The sequence below is a fragment of the Triturus cristatus genome, chromosome 3_1, assembly GCF_964204655.1.
Source record: "Triturus cristatus chromosome 3_1, aTriCri1.1, whole genome shotgun sequence".
Taxonomy (NCBI): Eukaryota; Metazoa; Chordata; class Amphibia; order Caudata; family Salamandridae; genus Triturus; species Triturus cristatus.
Window position 1 is genome coordinate 501,492,577 of NC_140583.1, and position 13,936 is coordinate 501,506,512.

Here is a 13,936-nt window from a genome sequence, read left to right on the forward strand (position 1 = left end):
CCTTCCATCCATCCATCCGTCCTTCCAGACCAACTCGCTGCTCGTCCAGACAGACAATACAACCACGATGTATTACCTCAACAAGCAGGGGGGGTCGAGATCACGCACTCTGTCGCAGGAGGCGCAGTCGATCTGGCACTGGCTTCTGGCCAGAGGACTGACAATTACGGCCACGCATCTGCCGGGTGTGCAGAATGTTCAGGCGGGCGCACTGAGCAGACTACTTCAGGAAAACCACAAATGGGTCAAAAACGTCTTTGCAAGGTGGGGGACTCCAGACGTAGATCTGTTCGCCACCGCCAAACAGCAAATGCCGAGACTTCGCATCCAGGTACTACCAGTGGGGGACGCTGGGGAATGCGCTATGGATCGACTGGTCGAACAGCTTTCTGTACGTTTTTCCACTCATTCCCCTGATTCCGGCGGTGCTCATCAAGCTGTCCCAGTCCGGGGCTCGGATGACCCTGATTGCCCCGGGATGGCCCAGACAGTGGTGGTTCACGGACTGCTTCACCGGTCTCTCCGGCCTCACATACGGCTGCCGTGCGGGCCGGACCTTATCACGAAGTTCGGGGGGCAGTTGGGGCAACCCAACCTCTCGTCTTTGAGTTTGGCGGCATGGCTCCTGAGAGAGTGCAATGTGGACATTTGAATCTACCAGCAACGAGTGGAAGAGATTCTGCAGCTGGTGCAAGTCCATGCACTTTGACCCGACGACATGTAAGGAAGATGTCATCCTTACGTACCTTTGGCATTTGGCGCAGTCTGGCCTTAATTTCCATTCCATTAAGGTCCATCTCGCTGCTTTGACTGCTTACAGGAAATGCCCTTCACAGGCTTCCTTGCTTTCAGATCCCTGTCATCAAGGAGTTTTTTGGAAGGCTTGAAGAAAGTGTTTCCTCCTGTCAGACTTCCCTCGCCTTCATGGGAATTGCATGTGGTGCTGTCCAGATTGATGAAGGAGCCTTTTGAACCTATTCACAAGGCTTCCTTGCAGCACCTGTCTTGGAAGGCGGCGTTCCTAGTGGCCATTACACCGGCCCGCAGGGTGAGTGAACTTCCGGCGTTGTGTTGCCAAGAACCTTATACTGTATTTCATGCTGCTAAGGTTGTTATGCATACTCACCCTAAATTTCTTCCTAAGGTTATGCCTGATTTTCATGTCAACCAGACCATAACTTTACCTACGTTTTTTTTTCAGAATCCCTCTTCTCCAGCGGAAAGGTCTCTACATTCCCTGGACGTTAGGAGGGTGTTGAAGTTTTATCTTGATAAGACCACAGATATTCGTAGGTCAGACCAATTGTTTATCAATTATGGATCAGTCAGGACCGGTCTTGCTACCTCCAAACAGTCCATCTCTCGGTGGATTGTGTCCTGTATACAATTGTGTTACCAAAAGGCTAAATAAGACCTTAGGGGGTAAACCTAAGGCTCATTCCACCAGGGGCAAAGCTGCCGCGACTGCTTTGCTGCGTAATGTTCCGATTGCAGAAATCTGCAAGGCGGCCACTTGGAAGTCGGTCCATACCTTTGCTGCGCATTACTGTCTGGACACGGATGCCAGGGCAGATGCTCAGGTTGGGCAGGCTTCGCTGCGAACTTTGTTCGCACAGTAGTGGTATTATTTTGTAATCTTCTCCACCGCCGTTTTTGTGTGGGGATGGGCTTGCCAATCTATTCACTAGATTATGACTATACAAAGAGATCCCCTACTACAGAAGGAGTAGTTTCTTTTCTGTAACTCCAGTTCTGTAGTAGGGGTATCTCTGTTATAGTCATAAGCGCCCGCCCGCCTCCCCGGTGGAGAGATGAATGTTAATATAAGGAATGCTACAGGTCTGGCGTGCTACGCCTTCAAAAAGAACTGAAAGTAGAAGGGACCTGCTGTGCATTCTGGGATACTGGAAAAGTGCTGGAAAGCTTTCTTAAAGGCACAGTATCCTGTTCTGAGCCACATAATGGCAGCCTATGGGGCTTGTCTGTCCATTCGTCCCTCTCTATCATTCCAGAGGCTTTTGCTGGTGGAGGCAGGTTTTTTTCTGTGCTGTTTGTGGATGTTGGTGGAATTTTCTAGTTGAAGAACTGGACAGCGTAGCCTATAGATATAGGCTGCATTATCTGTCTTTGAATTCTCTCTTAAGTGTAGCTGCAGGTCTGCATGGCTTGACAACTTAAGAGATTATTTTTATTGCTCCGGGGTCCGCGCACATGGGTGGGACTATTAACTAGATTATGACTATAACAGAGATACCCCTACTACAGAACTGGAGTTACAGAAAAGAAACTACTCCTTTCTTATCTGAAAATACCAGACCGGGGCGATGGATTGGTGGGGGTTGTCTGAACGAGGTGTGAGCATTCCTTTCTTTCCACCAGAAGGGCTGCTCTTAGATCTGTCAGTTGACATTGTGTCGCGCTAGGTTTCCACATATCTGACATATGCCTCATAAATGTACAGCCTCGCATTTGCTGCCCGTTCACCTTGATCCTTTCCGTTATGGTATTCGGTTGTAGATTTACATAACACTACCCCGGACAAGGCATTGAAGGCTGTGCTAACGGACTACATGCAACTCTGTGGAGCCCAGAGTTACTTTGTAGAGCTAGTTGTAACTGGTGCAGTTGGTTGTAGATAATGCACAGAATCACTGGAATTCTATTGTAGGGGAAGGCAGAATTATGCAGCAAGAAGAGCGAAATGTATTCTGCTCATTTTGTGGTTGTATTACTTGACTATTTTTAGATTTTTCCCAATATTAACACTTCCAGGGCAAATGTTTCACTTCATTAGCATTAGGTCAACAGGGTTAATTTAATCTCTAAATACAGCAACGAGCAACTGAAATGTAACACTGCGCAGCAACACCGGAAGCAGCATTTAAAGACCATATTAATTCGTTTGAGTTGGAACAAAACCTAGAAGATGATGGATTATGTGGCAAAACCATAATTATTTGGAAAGCAGTCTTCAACTCTCATATTTCCAGTAGCCTTGGTCAGTCAACATAAATCGGCGTACCACTCAGTTTACAGTGCTTTTAATTTAGAGGAAAACTGGTTTATTGTTTTTGATGCGAATGGTTTAGCTATGTAGCCATTTGCATTCCAAATTGTCTCTCTGTGATTAAAGGGAATGTGGGGGGCTTGCCTTATTATCGGTTTTGTCATCTTGTTATATTGTGTCTATTGGATGGCAGTCATGTTATCGGTTTTTATGTTCTTCGGTGCGGTCCTCGCGCCACTAACTTGGAATGTTGTATTTTGATAATTCTATGTGACTGTTAATTCGCTGAGCTGCGCTTGTCCTTTATGTCTGAATAAATCTTACACTTGCCTCTTTGTTCTCCACCATTTCCTGTCCCTTCTTTTAACTGTGACTTTGGCACAGGCAATAAAGGCTTGGCATCCAGGACAACGCCACCCCACATTTCGTAAAGCTCTTTTGCTGATAACACAGTCAGCTTGCCTGCTATTACAGGTAGCAAGGTGTTGACATGCTGTGTGTCAACAGCCAGCTCTTCTGGGATAGTGTGCATTAAGGCATCCGAAGTACGGCAGCAGCAGGAAACATTCTAAACCTCTTCTTCGCTCACGCACCTGCCCTCCACTTAAAGAGCATGCATGGTACGCAAGAAATTACATATAACTGTACACTGAGGACCTCTGAAATTATGTGGCAATGAAAACCCAAGTTATGTTGCCGGATTGACTGAATTACACTGCAAGAAAAAACTTATTTTGAGACGCTCGCCTGACAGTATTAATTCACTATTTTATCAATTTAAGATACCTTCATTCTAATTCTGCCATAATTTCATCGTATAAATACCAGTTAAACACCCTCCGCAATCAACTGAAAAGGAACCAGGTACCCCTGGCAAAGTCTTGGCCATGGTGCATCACCACATGTGTTTTTTTCTTTTCTTTTTAAGTGACTTTTGATCTGCTTGAGCTACAACCACGTCTTCTTTGTTGAAACTGACTAATTATGCAGCAGATGGATTATGTGGCAGAAACCTAATTATGAGGAAAAAAGCATGGCCATAGAGTCCCATTATTCCAGTGGTCCTGCCTATGATTTACGCATCGCATATCCACTCTGCACTATTCAAAGAGGGATTTCAACATAGCATCTCGAGACACAGTAGACACAAAAACTAGGTACGCTCACTTTTATTTGTGACCTTCTCGTTTACCATAAGTGATTGTAAGTTAATGTTTGGGTGATGTGGGTTAGTGGAGAAATTGACACCTTTCAAATCAATAGATTAGAGGTTTTGCTTGGCTTTTAGCCTTGATCCCAAAAGCGATCCCAGGTATATCTCTGTTTCACTAGTTTATCTGTAATCTCTGCAGAACTGAAAAGATTGCTGTACAAAGTACAGTGTAGCACTATAGTTGTACAGAAGAGGTCCATTATCAGGTTGTGGTGTTATGCTCTACAGATCTTTTCCCACATTTAGTCTGCATGTGGTGTGTATTCGAACTTGACCTTAACTGAAGACTGACCTTTTTCAGAAAAGGGGATGAAGCTTAGATGGTTACTTTCAGCTGCACCATTGCTATGCAGCTCACAACCTTTGAGGTTAAGTAAACATTAAGGTAAATGAAATACCCCGAACCTTTAATTTTTGTTTAATTTCTGTAAGATTTTCTGGTTTAGTGTTTTTATAAATGACGGACTGGTTTTGGACTGCTGTTTCCCGCCCTGCCATCTAGAAAGGTTTAGAGTGATTTTGCCCCCTCTCGGTAGGAGAGTCATGCTTGATGGGAGAGGATGGGATCCAGATATTTAAGATTGTTATTGATGGGATACTTTATATACCATTGACCATATATTTTTGGGAGTCTTTAGCGTTAATAGTGTATGCATAGTAATTAATCTTATTTAGCTCGAGCCTATGCAGCGCATGCTCTGCAAGGCATGCTGTATTCGAGTATAGACTTGATGCTCCACCAATATTTTTCATTGGCTTATGTCATTGTCCTTTGTAAATGCCGGCTTCTGATTCGTTAGTAGGCTTGTTTGTCCCTCCTTGGTACTGCCTTGTCTTCATTTGTAACCTCCCATGAGGACTGGACCTTTTACTTCTGTTGTTACATGGTAGGTCTTATTTAGTCTGTAAGCACAATTTTCTTTAATGAGTTTCTCCTACTGCAGGCACAACATGCTTTCCTGCAACATTCAGCACGCCATGCTCGCTTTCACTTTCCAGGGTCAATGGCGGCTGCTTCTTTGAAATGAAATCGGTCTCACATTTACAAGAGTTTGAGATATTGGCATTGTATATGACGATGCCATTTATTTATGGGTTAATTATCAAAACAGATAAATAAAAGGCATTGTCATTTACAATGCCAATAGCTAAAACTCTTGCAAATGCAAGACCTATTGCATTGCAAATGCTTGTTTTTATAGCTATAATGTCAGCTTGTCAAGCGAGTGAGTTTCAAGCCATGTCTTTTCCGCATCTATATATCACCGTGTTCCCAGACAAACTGATGTTCAGAATCAAGGTGGCCTTCCTACCAAAGGTCTTGACATCAGATAGTTTATCACCCTTCTGACAGTCTTTGCTCCTCCTCATCCATCCAAGGAGAAAGAATATATATCTTGGATCACAAGAGAGCCTTAGGTTTCTGTGTTGATCATGCCAAAAACAACCGGTTGAACGATCCGCTATCTATGGAGTTTGCAGGGGCAAAGAAGGGCAAAGCAGTGTAGAAAAGAATGATCTGTAGATGAATAGTCGTCTGCCAGTAGACCTGCTATGCACTGGCTTAGAAGCAGCCTCCAGAGGGCTTAAGGACTCACTCCACCAGTGCCCAGGCTGCCACCATGGCATTGGCACAAAGATTATCTGTCTTGGACATCTGTCAGGCCACTTCTTGAGCATCAATGCAAACATTCATGAAGCACTACTATCTTGATAGTCAAGTACGGCAGGAGGGCCACTCTGCCTGTTTGTCTTGCAAGACTTTCTTTGTTTGAGCCATTCCACATACCCACCAGCTGGGAGGTTATTTTTCTTAACATATTTTATTGGTTTTCAAGGTCTCGTAGTACAGATATCATCATGGTACGCATTTGCAGCAACCTTATTCCTTACATATCTCACAGTGGCTTATACATAATACAATCCAGTTGCTACATAGATACATTGTTTTGTTCCCTGGGATAAGTGTCCCCAAAACAGAGTCCTGTCGGGGTACCAACCCCTAATGTTGATAATATCTTTATCATATTTGTACATTTAAACAATCCCCAAAACTCCTCCCCCCCCCCCACCCGCTCCTCCCCCGTCTCACTTGTATGTCTGTGTCCTGCGCATTTTGCATCTTCCACTGTGGAGTAAGCCCACAAGAAAACGGGAGAAAGTACCAGGAGTGGAATAAAGTTGTTTTTAGGTCTATTACTCCTACTCTGTGGAACTCTGTCCTGTCCTATATACTACCCTGGCTACCTTGGAGCTAGAGAAATAGCAGAGTATGAGGTTCATCAGAATGTAGCTCACTGGCAGTGCATGGTTTGTCTTAAAGCTGTTATGTTAGTACAAAGTTTCTACTCCAGCAACTACATTGCACCGTACCAGCAGATTGAAAATAGGACAGAAACCATGGACAAGAGGCAATTGAGTCCCTATAAATGTAGTTTTTTAGCTGTTTGTCTTTGCCCCTACTCCCACCTTCCTCTCCTTGTGACTTATTCCTTCTGTCTCTTAACAATTCTCCATTTCCTTCATTCTGTGACAACTACAATGTTTTCTTTCAATCCACAGGTTACTCCATTCTCTGATGAATCTAAAGCGAGTTATTATTAATGCAGCACACTACCTCGTTCTCAGCGATAAGGAGACGTACCACTACGATTTGTCTGTTCCATTTCTTACCACGGTAAATAAAACTTGCTACTTTTCCTTTTTCTTGCTTCCTGTTCCTTTTCAGTAAATATAAAAAGTGTTCATTTTTTGTAGATTGAAGCAGACTAGGTCAAATTTGCTCTTTTTGAAGGCCGATTTAATATCTGTTGGTGGGTTTTATACTTTGAGATGGCTAACGTTTTCTTCAGGTGTTGTGATGTTGTCTAGCTTGGCAAGCTGTTCTTCCAAACCATTGTAGGCCTATGGACCATTCGCTTTGAGATTGAGTATTTGTCTTTCATTCTGTGTTCTGATTGGGTATGATTCCCAAAGCCATAAGAGACAAAGCCAGAAATTTGCTTCCATAGGATTACTCCTAAGTTTTGAGCTAATTTCAGACTTTGCACATATTCACTAAGATTCCCTGAACTACAGTGGAAATCTGCAACATTCCTATGTTTCTGGAGATGCACATGTGTAAAATTTACACCTGCCTAAGGTGCACCAGGTGGGAAATTCTTCACATGGAAATCGGAGACAAATGTGCATTTGCACATTAACTTATTTCGCCAGGAACCAACATTTTGGTTCAGGGTGGGATCCATTCCATCCAAATTTCCTTCAAATTTGAACTTCTTTATCTCTAGTCCCATATTGTTCTTACTACTGTCCTTATCAGGAGTAAATTTGTGACTAATGAAGGAGTATGTGGATGCCCCCAAATTTGAGGTTGTGGGGGTAAAATTCTGCCATTTTTAATTCTCGGAATCAAGACTGAGCGCTTACCCTCCAAAATTAACTTTTTGTGTCCCTAAGTTGAATATTTAGTGATCAAAGTGCTTTAAGAATCACGTTGAACGTCAGGGCTCAGTTAGACGATAGTGTAGGGAGGTCACAAGTGAGGATATATTCTGTAGGTCTGTAAAGGAAATTGTTGTCTATCCCTCTTTCTAACTTTCTTACTTAAACAAAACTTCCTTCTGAACTTACTGTTTTCTTGTAGATTAGAAACAAAAGTGTGTTTAACAGTTTTGAGAAACATGCTGTTTTTCCACTCTGGAAAAGTCTATAGTAATAAACTCATCAACTCTCCAAGTGATTGTAGGTTTGTTACACAGCATTCAGTCTCACAGTGCTATACATATATTATTATTTCTACATAGATACCTATGTTACAGGGAAGTAATTCTCCTGTTTGTAATTAAATGACAACACTCCATAGGAAAAAACATGTTTGCACCTTTCCTTGGAAAAAAATGTGTACAATTCAAATTTGGAGTCTGCCAGTTCTACTGATCATTTCTTAAGTGAGAGCAGAATTCTCAGATGTCTCGCTAACAAGGTGTTATCTAGATTTCACAAAAGTCCCAGTAAAAAATTGCTGCACAAAAAAATGAAAAACCGCTAAGTGCACTGAATTTCACAGACTTATTTTGCAAAATGCCATTTGTAACATATATATGTTTGGTGCATATTTGTTGATATATTACAAATGTAAGTAGCCGTTGCTCATGCTCCATTATGTATACATCTGTCAGAAGTTCATTAACGTTGGTAACCATTTTAAAAGCAAAAAATACATTTTAATTGGCTGCAAGTTCTCAGTGTTCACAAACACCCTGCAGTTTGATTGCCTGAAATAATTCAGAGAGATTTGATCCAATTACATTGTGAGATTAACTGGATTGCAGCATCAGGGTGTGCTATGGCTTCCCTAAACTTGACTCTCCTCCCAAATAATGTTTTTTTTTCCACCACCTTACCCAGGGACTAGAGAGCATTTGCCTCACTAGACAGTCAATTAAGTTTGAGGGTGCCCATCAAACAGTTAATCTTTGTAGAACGCTAGTACCAACATCCACTTGAAAGTGCTACAAAAAGAATTATCTTTTATTCCCCAAACTAATAGCAATCTCTTTGAGACTAAAATATGTTTGTAAGAAATCATGGAATATTTTTGTTTTTAACCCATGAAGCCAAACTGATTAGTGTAGAGAGTTGAAGCTTCCATTCAAATTAAAAGTTGCATGAAGTATCCAATTGAAAACCCATACATAGGAGTTTTTTTAATTCCTGGTACTCAAAGACTTAGGAAAGAAGTCAATTAAATCACACACAGGAGCAATACAAATAGACCACCATGAGATCAGATTCAGCAATTGAGTTTATCCTAGATTGATCACTAAAATAAAGAAAATTCATAAATCAAGAATAGTATACACAGTGAACAGAAGAATACTTCCAACAGAATCAAAATGTTGAACTAGAAAGTTAGAGGGAGCCACTACATAATGTGAACAAAACTAATTCAAGAACTTGTAGAGTTTGCAAAAAATGAAGAAACGATTGGAAAAAGAACAGGGAAATGTACATTCCCCAATACCAAACATTTACTGGTTGCCAAAAGTACATAAACATTTACAGAATCCTCCATTGAGAGCAGTAATATCTTCCAATGACTCAGTTTTGTGGATTGTATCTTATTAAGTCTGTGTCCACCAGTAACTCCATTTCATACCATGTTTGTTGAAAACATAATACTGCGCTGTGATAACCAGGTAAAATTCTGCTTACATATATTACATTTTATCAAAGGTTTACAAATAACAGATTCTGTATTATGACAACATTGCCAAATGAAATCTCAGATGTGCCTTAAAAATGGTAATCCCAAACTTATAGCTCCAAAAAAATACATGAAAGGAAATATAGCCTAATAAGTTGAAAGTACGGAAAGTTGAAAAATGGTGCTGTTACTTTACGCAGCCAGCAGCCTCCTGGCATGCCTTGTTCTCACAGATGCATCACAGGCTCACTTCTTTTTTTACAGCTTATACTGAGAGGATCTCTCAGTATTTCCAGGATTTTGCATTTTTTAGTCTTTTTCTTCAAGTTTACTTTTTTTGTTGCTCCAATTGATTTTTCTTTTTTTAATATTGATCCATGGGATCATTATAATGCCCCTCAACTAGATAATGACCCTGACCTATATCCATCGAGACCTTCGCCCCCAGATGACATTGGGTACATTGAGCTCATGGAGTAGAGCTTCATAAGGAAAGTTAACACAAGGATTTTTTGTTAGAGACACTGAGTTCATCTGAAAGGGCTACACAAACATTGCCAAGACCCTGTAAGAGCTGGGATCATCCCTCACAGGGTAGAGAAAAAAATACTAAGCTGCACCTAATGACCTGTGTATATCAAAGGCCAGTTACCCTTAGACTCTTTAGTTGTTTCCAGTGCCCGTTAGAGAGCTAAATCTCAAACAGGGGACACCCCTCCTCCTGATAAGGAGTCTAAATTATTAGATGCTTCCGGAAAAAGGATAGCCTCACAAGCAGCTAATAATTGGTGCATTGCCAATGCCCAAGCATTGTTGGCAAGGTATCAAAGGGCTCATTATGTCAAACTCGAAATGCTCATTGGATCTCTACCTGATGAACATAAGGCTAAAGCCAGTGACCTTATTCAAGAAGGTAAATTAATATCTAATACCTTTATCAGGTGTGCGTTAGATCAGGCAGATACAGCAGCTCGGGCAATAAACACTAGTGAACTACTCCCTAGACATGTTTAGCTAAGGATTTCAGGGTTCAAGCCTGAAGTACAAGCCTTTATTCTTAATCAACCTTTTGATAAAGAACATCTCTTTGGCCCAGCTGTCGATGTGCATCACTGGAAAAAATGAAAAAAATATACCGAAGTTGCTAAGTCCATGGGGGCCCAACAATCACCTTCTAATAGGGGTTCATTTCCTCGCTCCTTCTATAGGGGTGGCTCCAAAAATGTATCTACAGAGACTCCCTCCTTCTCTTAAAAGGGCAACAATCAATCACCCTCTTCAAGAGGTTATTTTAGAGGAGGGTATAGAAGAAACCATGGCAAGGGAAGAGGCAGAGGTAATTCAACACACACCTTCCCTGCAAACAACAAGCAGTGACTTCTTTCCCATTCTCCTGATCATTCCACTGATGTCGGGGGACACCTCTCACAATTTCTACCCATTTGGAATACGATTACATCAGAAAAATGGGTTCTACAAATTATCCAATCTGGTTATTGCCTGGAACATACAAGCACTACCCCGGATATTCCTCCAAGGTCACACCTCTTGTCACAAGAACATCTCAACCGATTAAAGCAAGAGGTTCTTTCTTTGTTGCAAAAGGGTGCAATAGAAACCAGTCCCTTTACAATACCAAGGAACAGGAGTGTACTCCCAATACTTCCTAATTCCACAAAAGGAAGGATCTCTGAGGCCTATATTGGACCTCAGAGAACTAAATCTATGCATAAAGTCGGACCATTTTCATATGGTAACACTCCAGCAAGTGCTTCCTCTCCTTCAGAGAGGAGACTTTCTATCCACTCTAGATTTAAAAGACGCTTACTTTCATATTCCAGTACACACTGTGCACCACAAATACCTCAGGTTTGTGGTAGCAGGCCAACATTATCAATTCAAAGTCCTTCCTTTCGGAGTAACAACCGCTCCCAGGGTTTTCACAAAATGCTTGGCAGTAGTTGCAGCCCATCTGAAAAGACAAAATTTTCACGTCTTCCCATACTTAGATGACTGGCTCATAAAGGCCAGCTCGCACAACAGCTGTCTACGCCACACACAAAAAACTGTGCAACTGCTTCACCAACTAGGATTTACAGTAAATCAGACCAAATCCCATCTCCAACCATCAATGTCTCAAGACTATCTAGGAGCTACTATAGACACAATGAAAGCCCTAGAATATACCTACCCCCGCCAGAATCCGGAACATTCAAAACCTGATGTCTCAGTTCCAGCCTCAACACTCCTTACCAGCTCGACTGTTCATGTAGTTTCTGGGAATGATGGTGTCTTGCATTTTCATAGTTCCTATGCAAGACTTCAGATGTGCCATCTACAGGAATGCTTAGCACGTCAGTGGAACCAGGCTCAAGGTCAATTATCAGATCTAGTGTTGGTAGACGGCCACACCCATCGCTCTCTGCAGTGGTGGAACACACAAAACCTTTTTAACGGGCGGGCCTTCAGCGACCCGGTTCCACAGATAGTATTAACAGCAGAGGCATCACTGACAGGTTGGGAAGCGCATCGCCAAACCCACACAATTCAAGGGTTGTGGAGCTTGCAACAAAAACAGCTTCATATAAATCATCTAGAACTGTTAGCAATTTTTCTGACTTTGAAAGCTTTTCAAGCTCAGCTAGTACGCAAGACTGTGCTAATTTGTACAGACAACATGACCGCCGTATACTACGTTCAAAAACAGGGGGGAACACACTCCCTCCAACTGTCCCACCTAGCCCAGGACATCTGGAGATGGGCCATTCACCACAAAATGTATCTCCTAGCAGAACACCTCCCTGTAGTAATGAAACAAGATGGCAGAGCTGCTAAGTCGTCAGACACACCAAATCCACGAATGGGAACTACACCCCAAGTTCTCATCCCATTCTTTCAAATGTGGGGCTTCCCAGACATAGACCTGTTTGCCACTCACCTAAACAAAAAATGCCCATACTTCGCGTCCAGGTATCCACACCCATTGTCCAAAGGCAGTGCAATATGGATGATCTGGTCAGGGATATTTGCTTACGCTTTTCCGCCTCTCCCATTCATTCCATGAGTAGTTCGGACACTCAAACATGCGTCCATGACACTAATCCTAGTTGCTCCCACATGGGCACATCAACCATGGTTCACAACCCTATTGGAACACTCAGTAGTTCCTCGTCAAAAACTACATCTTACACCCAGTCTACTCACACAGAGCCATGGAGACATAAGACACCCAGACCCCTGTCAACTCAATCTGGCGATCTGGCGCCTGAAGTCCTAGAGTTAGGCTATCTTAATCTACCGCCAGACTGCATGAATATTATCAAAGAAGCTAGACGTCCTACTACAAGAGCCTGCTATGAGGCAAAGTGGTAGCGGTTTGTGATTTACTGTAATAACAACATCTACCTGCTTGATGCTTCTGTCCAAAACATTATATGCTATTTGTTACATTTACAACGTGCCAATTTAGCATACATGTCCATACGTTTACATCTAGCTACTATATCTGCATACCTTCAAAATTGACAGCAGCTATCTCTTTTTAGAGTACCTGTAATTAAAGCGTTTATGGAGGGACTCAAAAGAGTTATTCTCCCGAGACGTCCACCTGCTCCAGTGTGGGATCTCAACATTGTTCCCACCAAACTAATGGGGCCACCCTTTGAACCATTACACAGATGTGAACTGCAATTTCTCACATGGAAAGTTGCTTTCTTAGTTGCCATCACGTCACTCTGAAGAGTAAGTGAACTTCAGGCATTGACTATCGAAGAACCTTTTTCACAAATGCACCAAAATAAAGTGGTTCTTAGGACTAATCCTAAATTCCTTCCTAAAGTCATTTCTGCTTTTCACATCAGTCAATCTGTTGAGTTACCCGTGTTCTTCCCTCAACCAGATTCAGTGGCAGAACGTGCACTACACACATTAGATGTAAAAAGAGCATTGCTCTATTACATTGAAAGGACAAAACCTTTCTGTAACACAAATCAGCTTTTTGTTGCTTTTGCTCCCCCAAGCAAAGGCAACCCTATGTCAAAATCAGGTATTGTAAGGTGGATAGTCAAATGCATTCAAATATGCTATGCAAAGGCTAAACGGACATTAACAGTTCCCCCTAGAGCATACTCCACACGCAAACTGGGGGCTTCTATGGCATTCTTAGGATATATAACCATAGATGATCTATGTAAAGCTGCAACCTTTTCTACACCTCACACATTCACGAAACACTATTCTGTTGATGTGTTGGCAGCACAGCACGCTAGAGTAGACCAAGCAGTTTTACGTACACTATTTTAGACCACTGCAACAGCTACAGGTAAGCCACCACTTTGGGAGATAACTGCTATGTAGTCTGTTCAAAGCATATGATCTACAGCTCAAATGCCTCAAACGGAAAATGCTACTTACCCAGTATGTAACTGTTCGTGGCATGTAGAGCTGTAGAATCATATGCGCCCGCCCGCCTCCCCGGGTGCCTTTACCTGTTGCTGTAACATCTTAC

The 13,936-nt window shown here is 42.2% G+C and overlaps 1 protein-coding gene across 6 annotated transcripts in view; it reads left to right on the forward strand.

Moving 5' to 3' along the window:
• The window catches only part of MAN2A2 (mannosidase alpha class 2A member 2), a 658,091-nt gene that overhangs the window by 277,732 nt on the left and 366,423 nt on the right, over nucleotides 1-13,936 (forward strand). For all 6 annotated transcript variants that reach the window (XM_085644368.1, XM_085644371.1, XM_085644369.1 and 3 more), the window contains one exon: nucleotides 6,783-6,897. In XM_085644368.1, coding sequence (XP_085500494.1) covers nucleotides 6,783-6,897 — 115 coding nt within the window. The remainder of the gene's footprint in view (nucleotides 1-6,782; nucleotides 6,898-13,936) is intronic.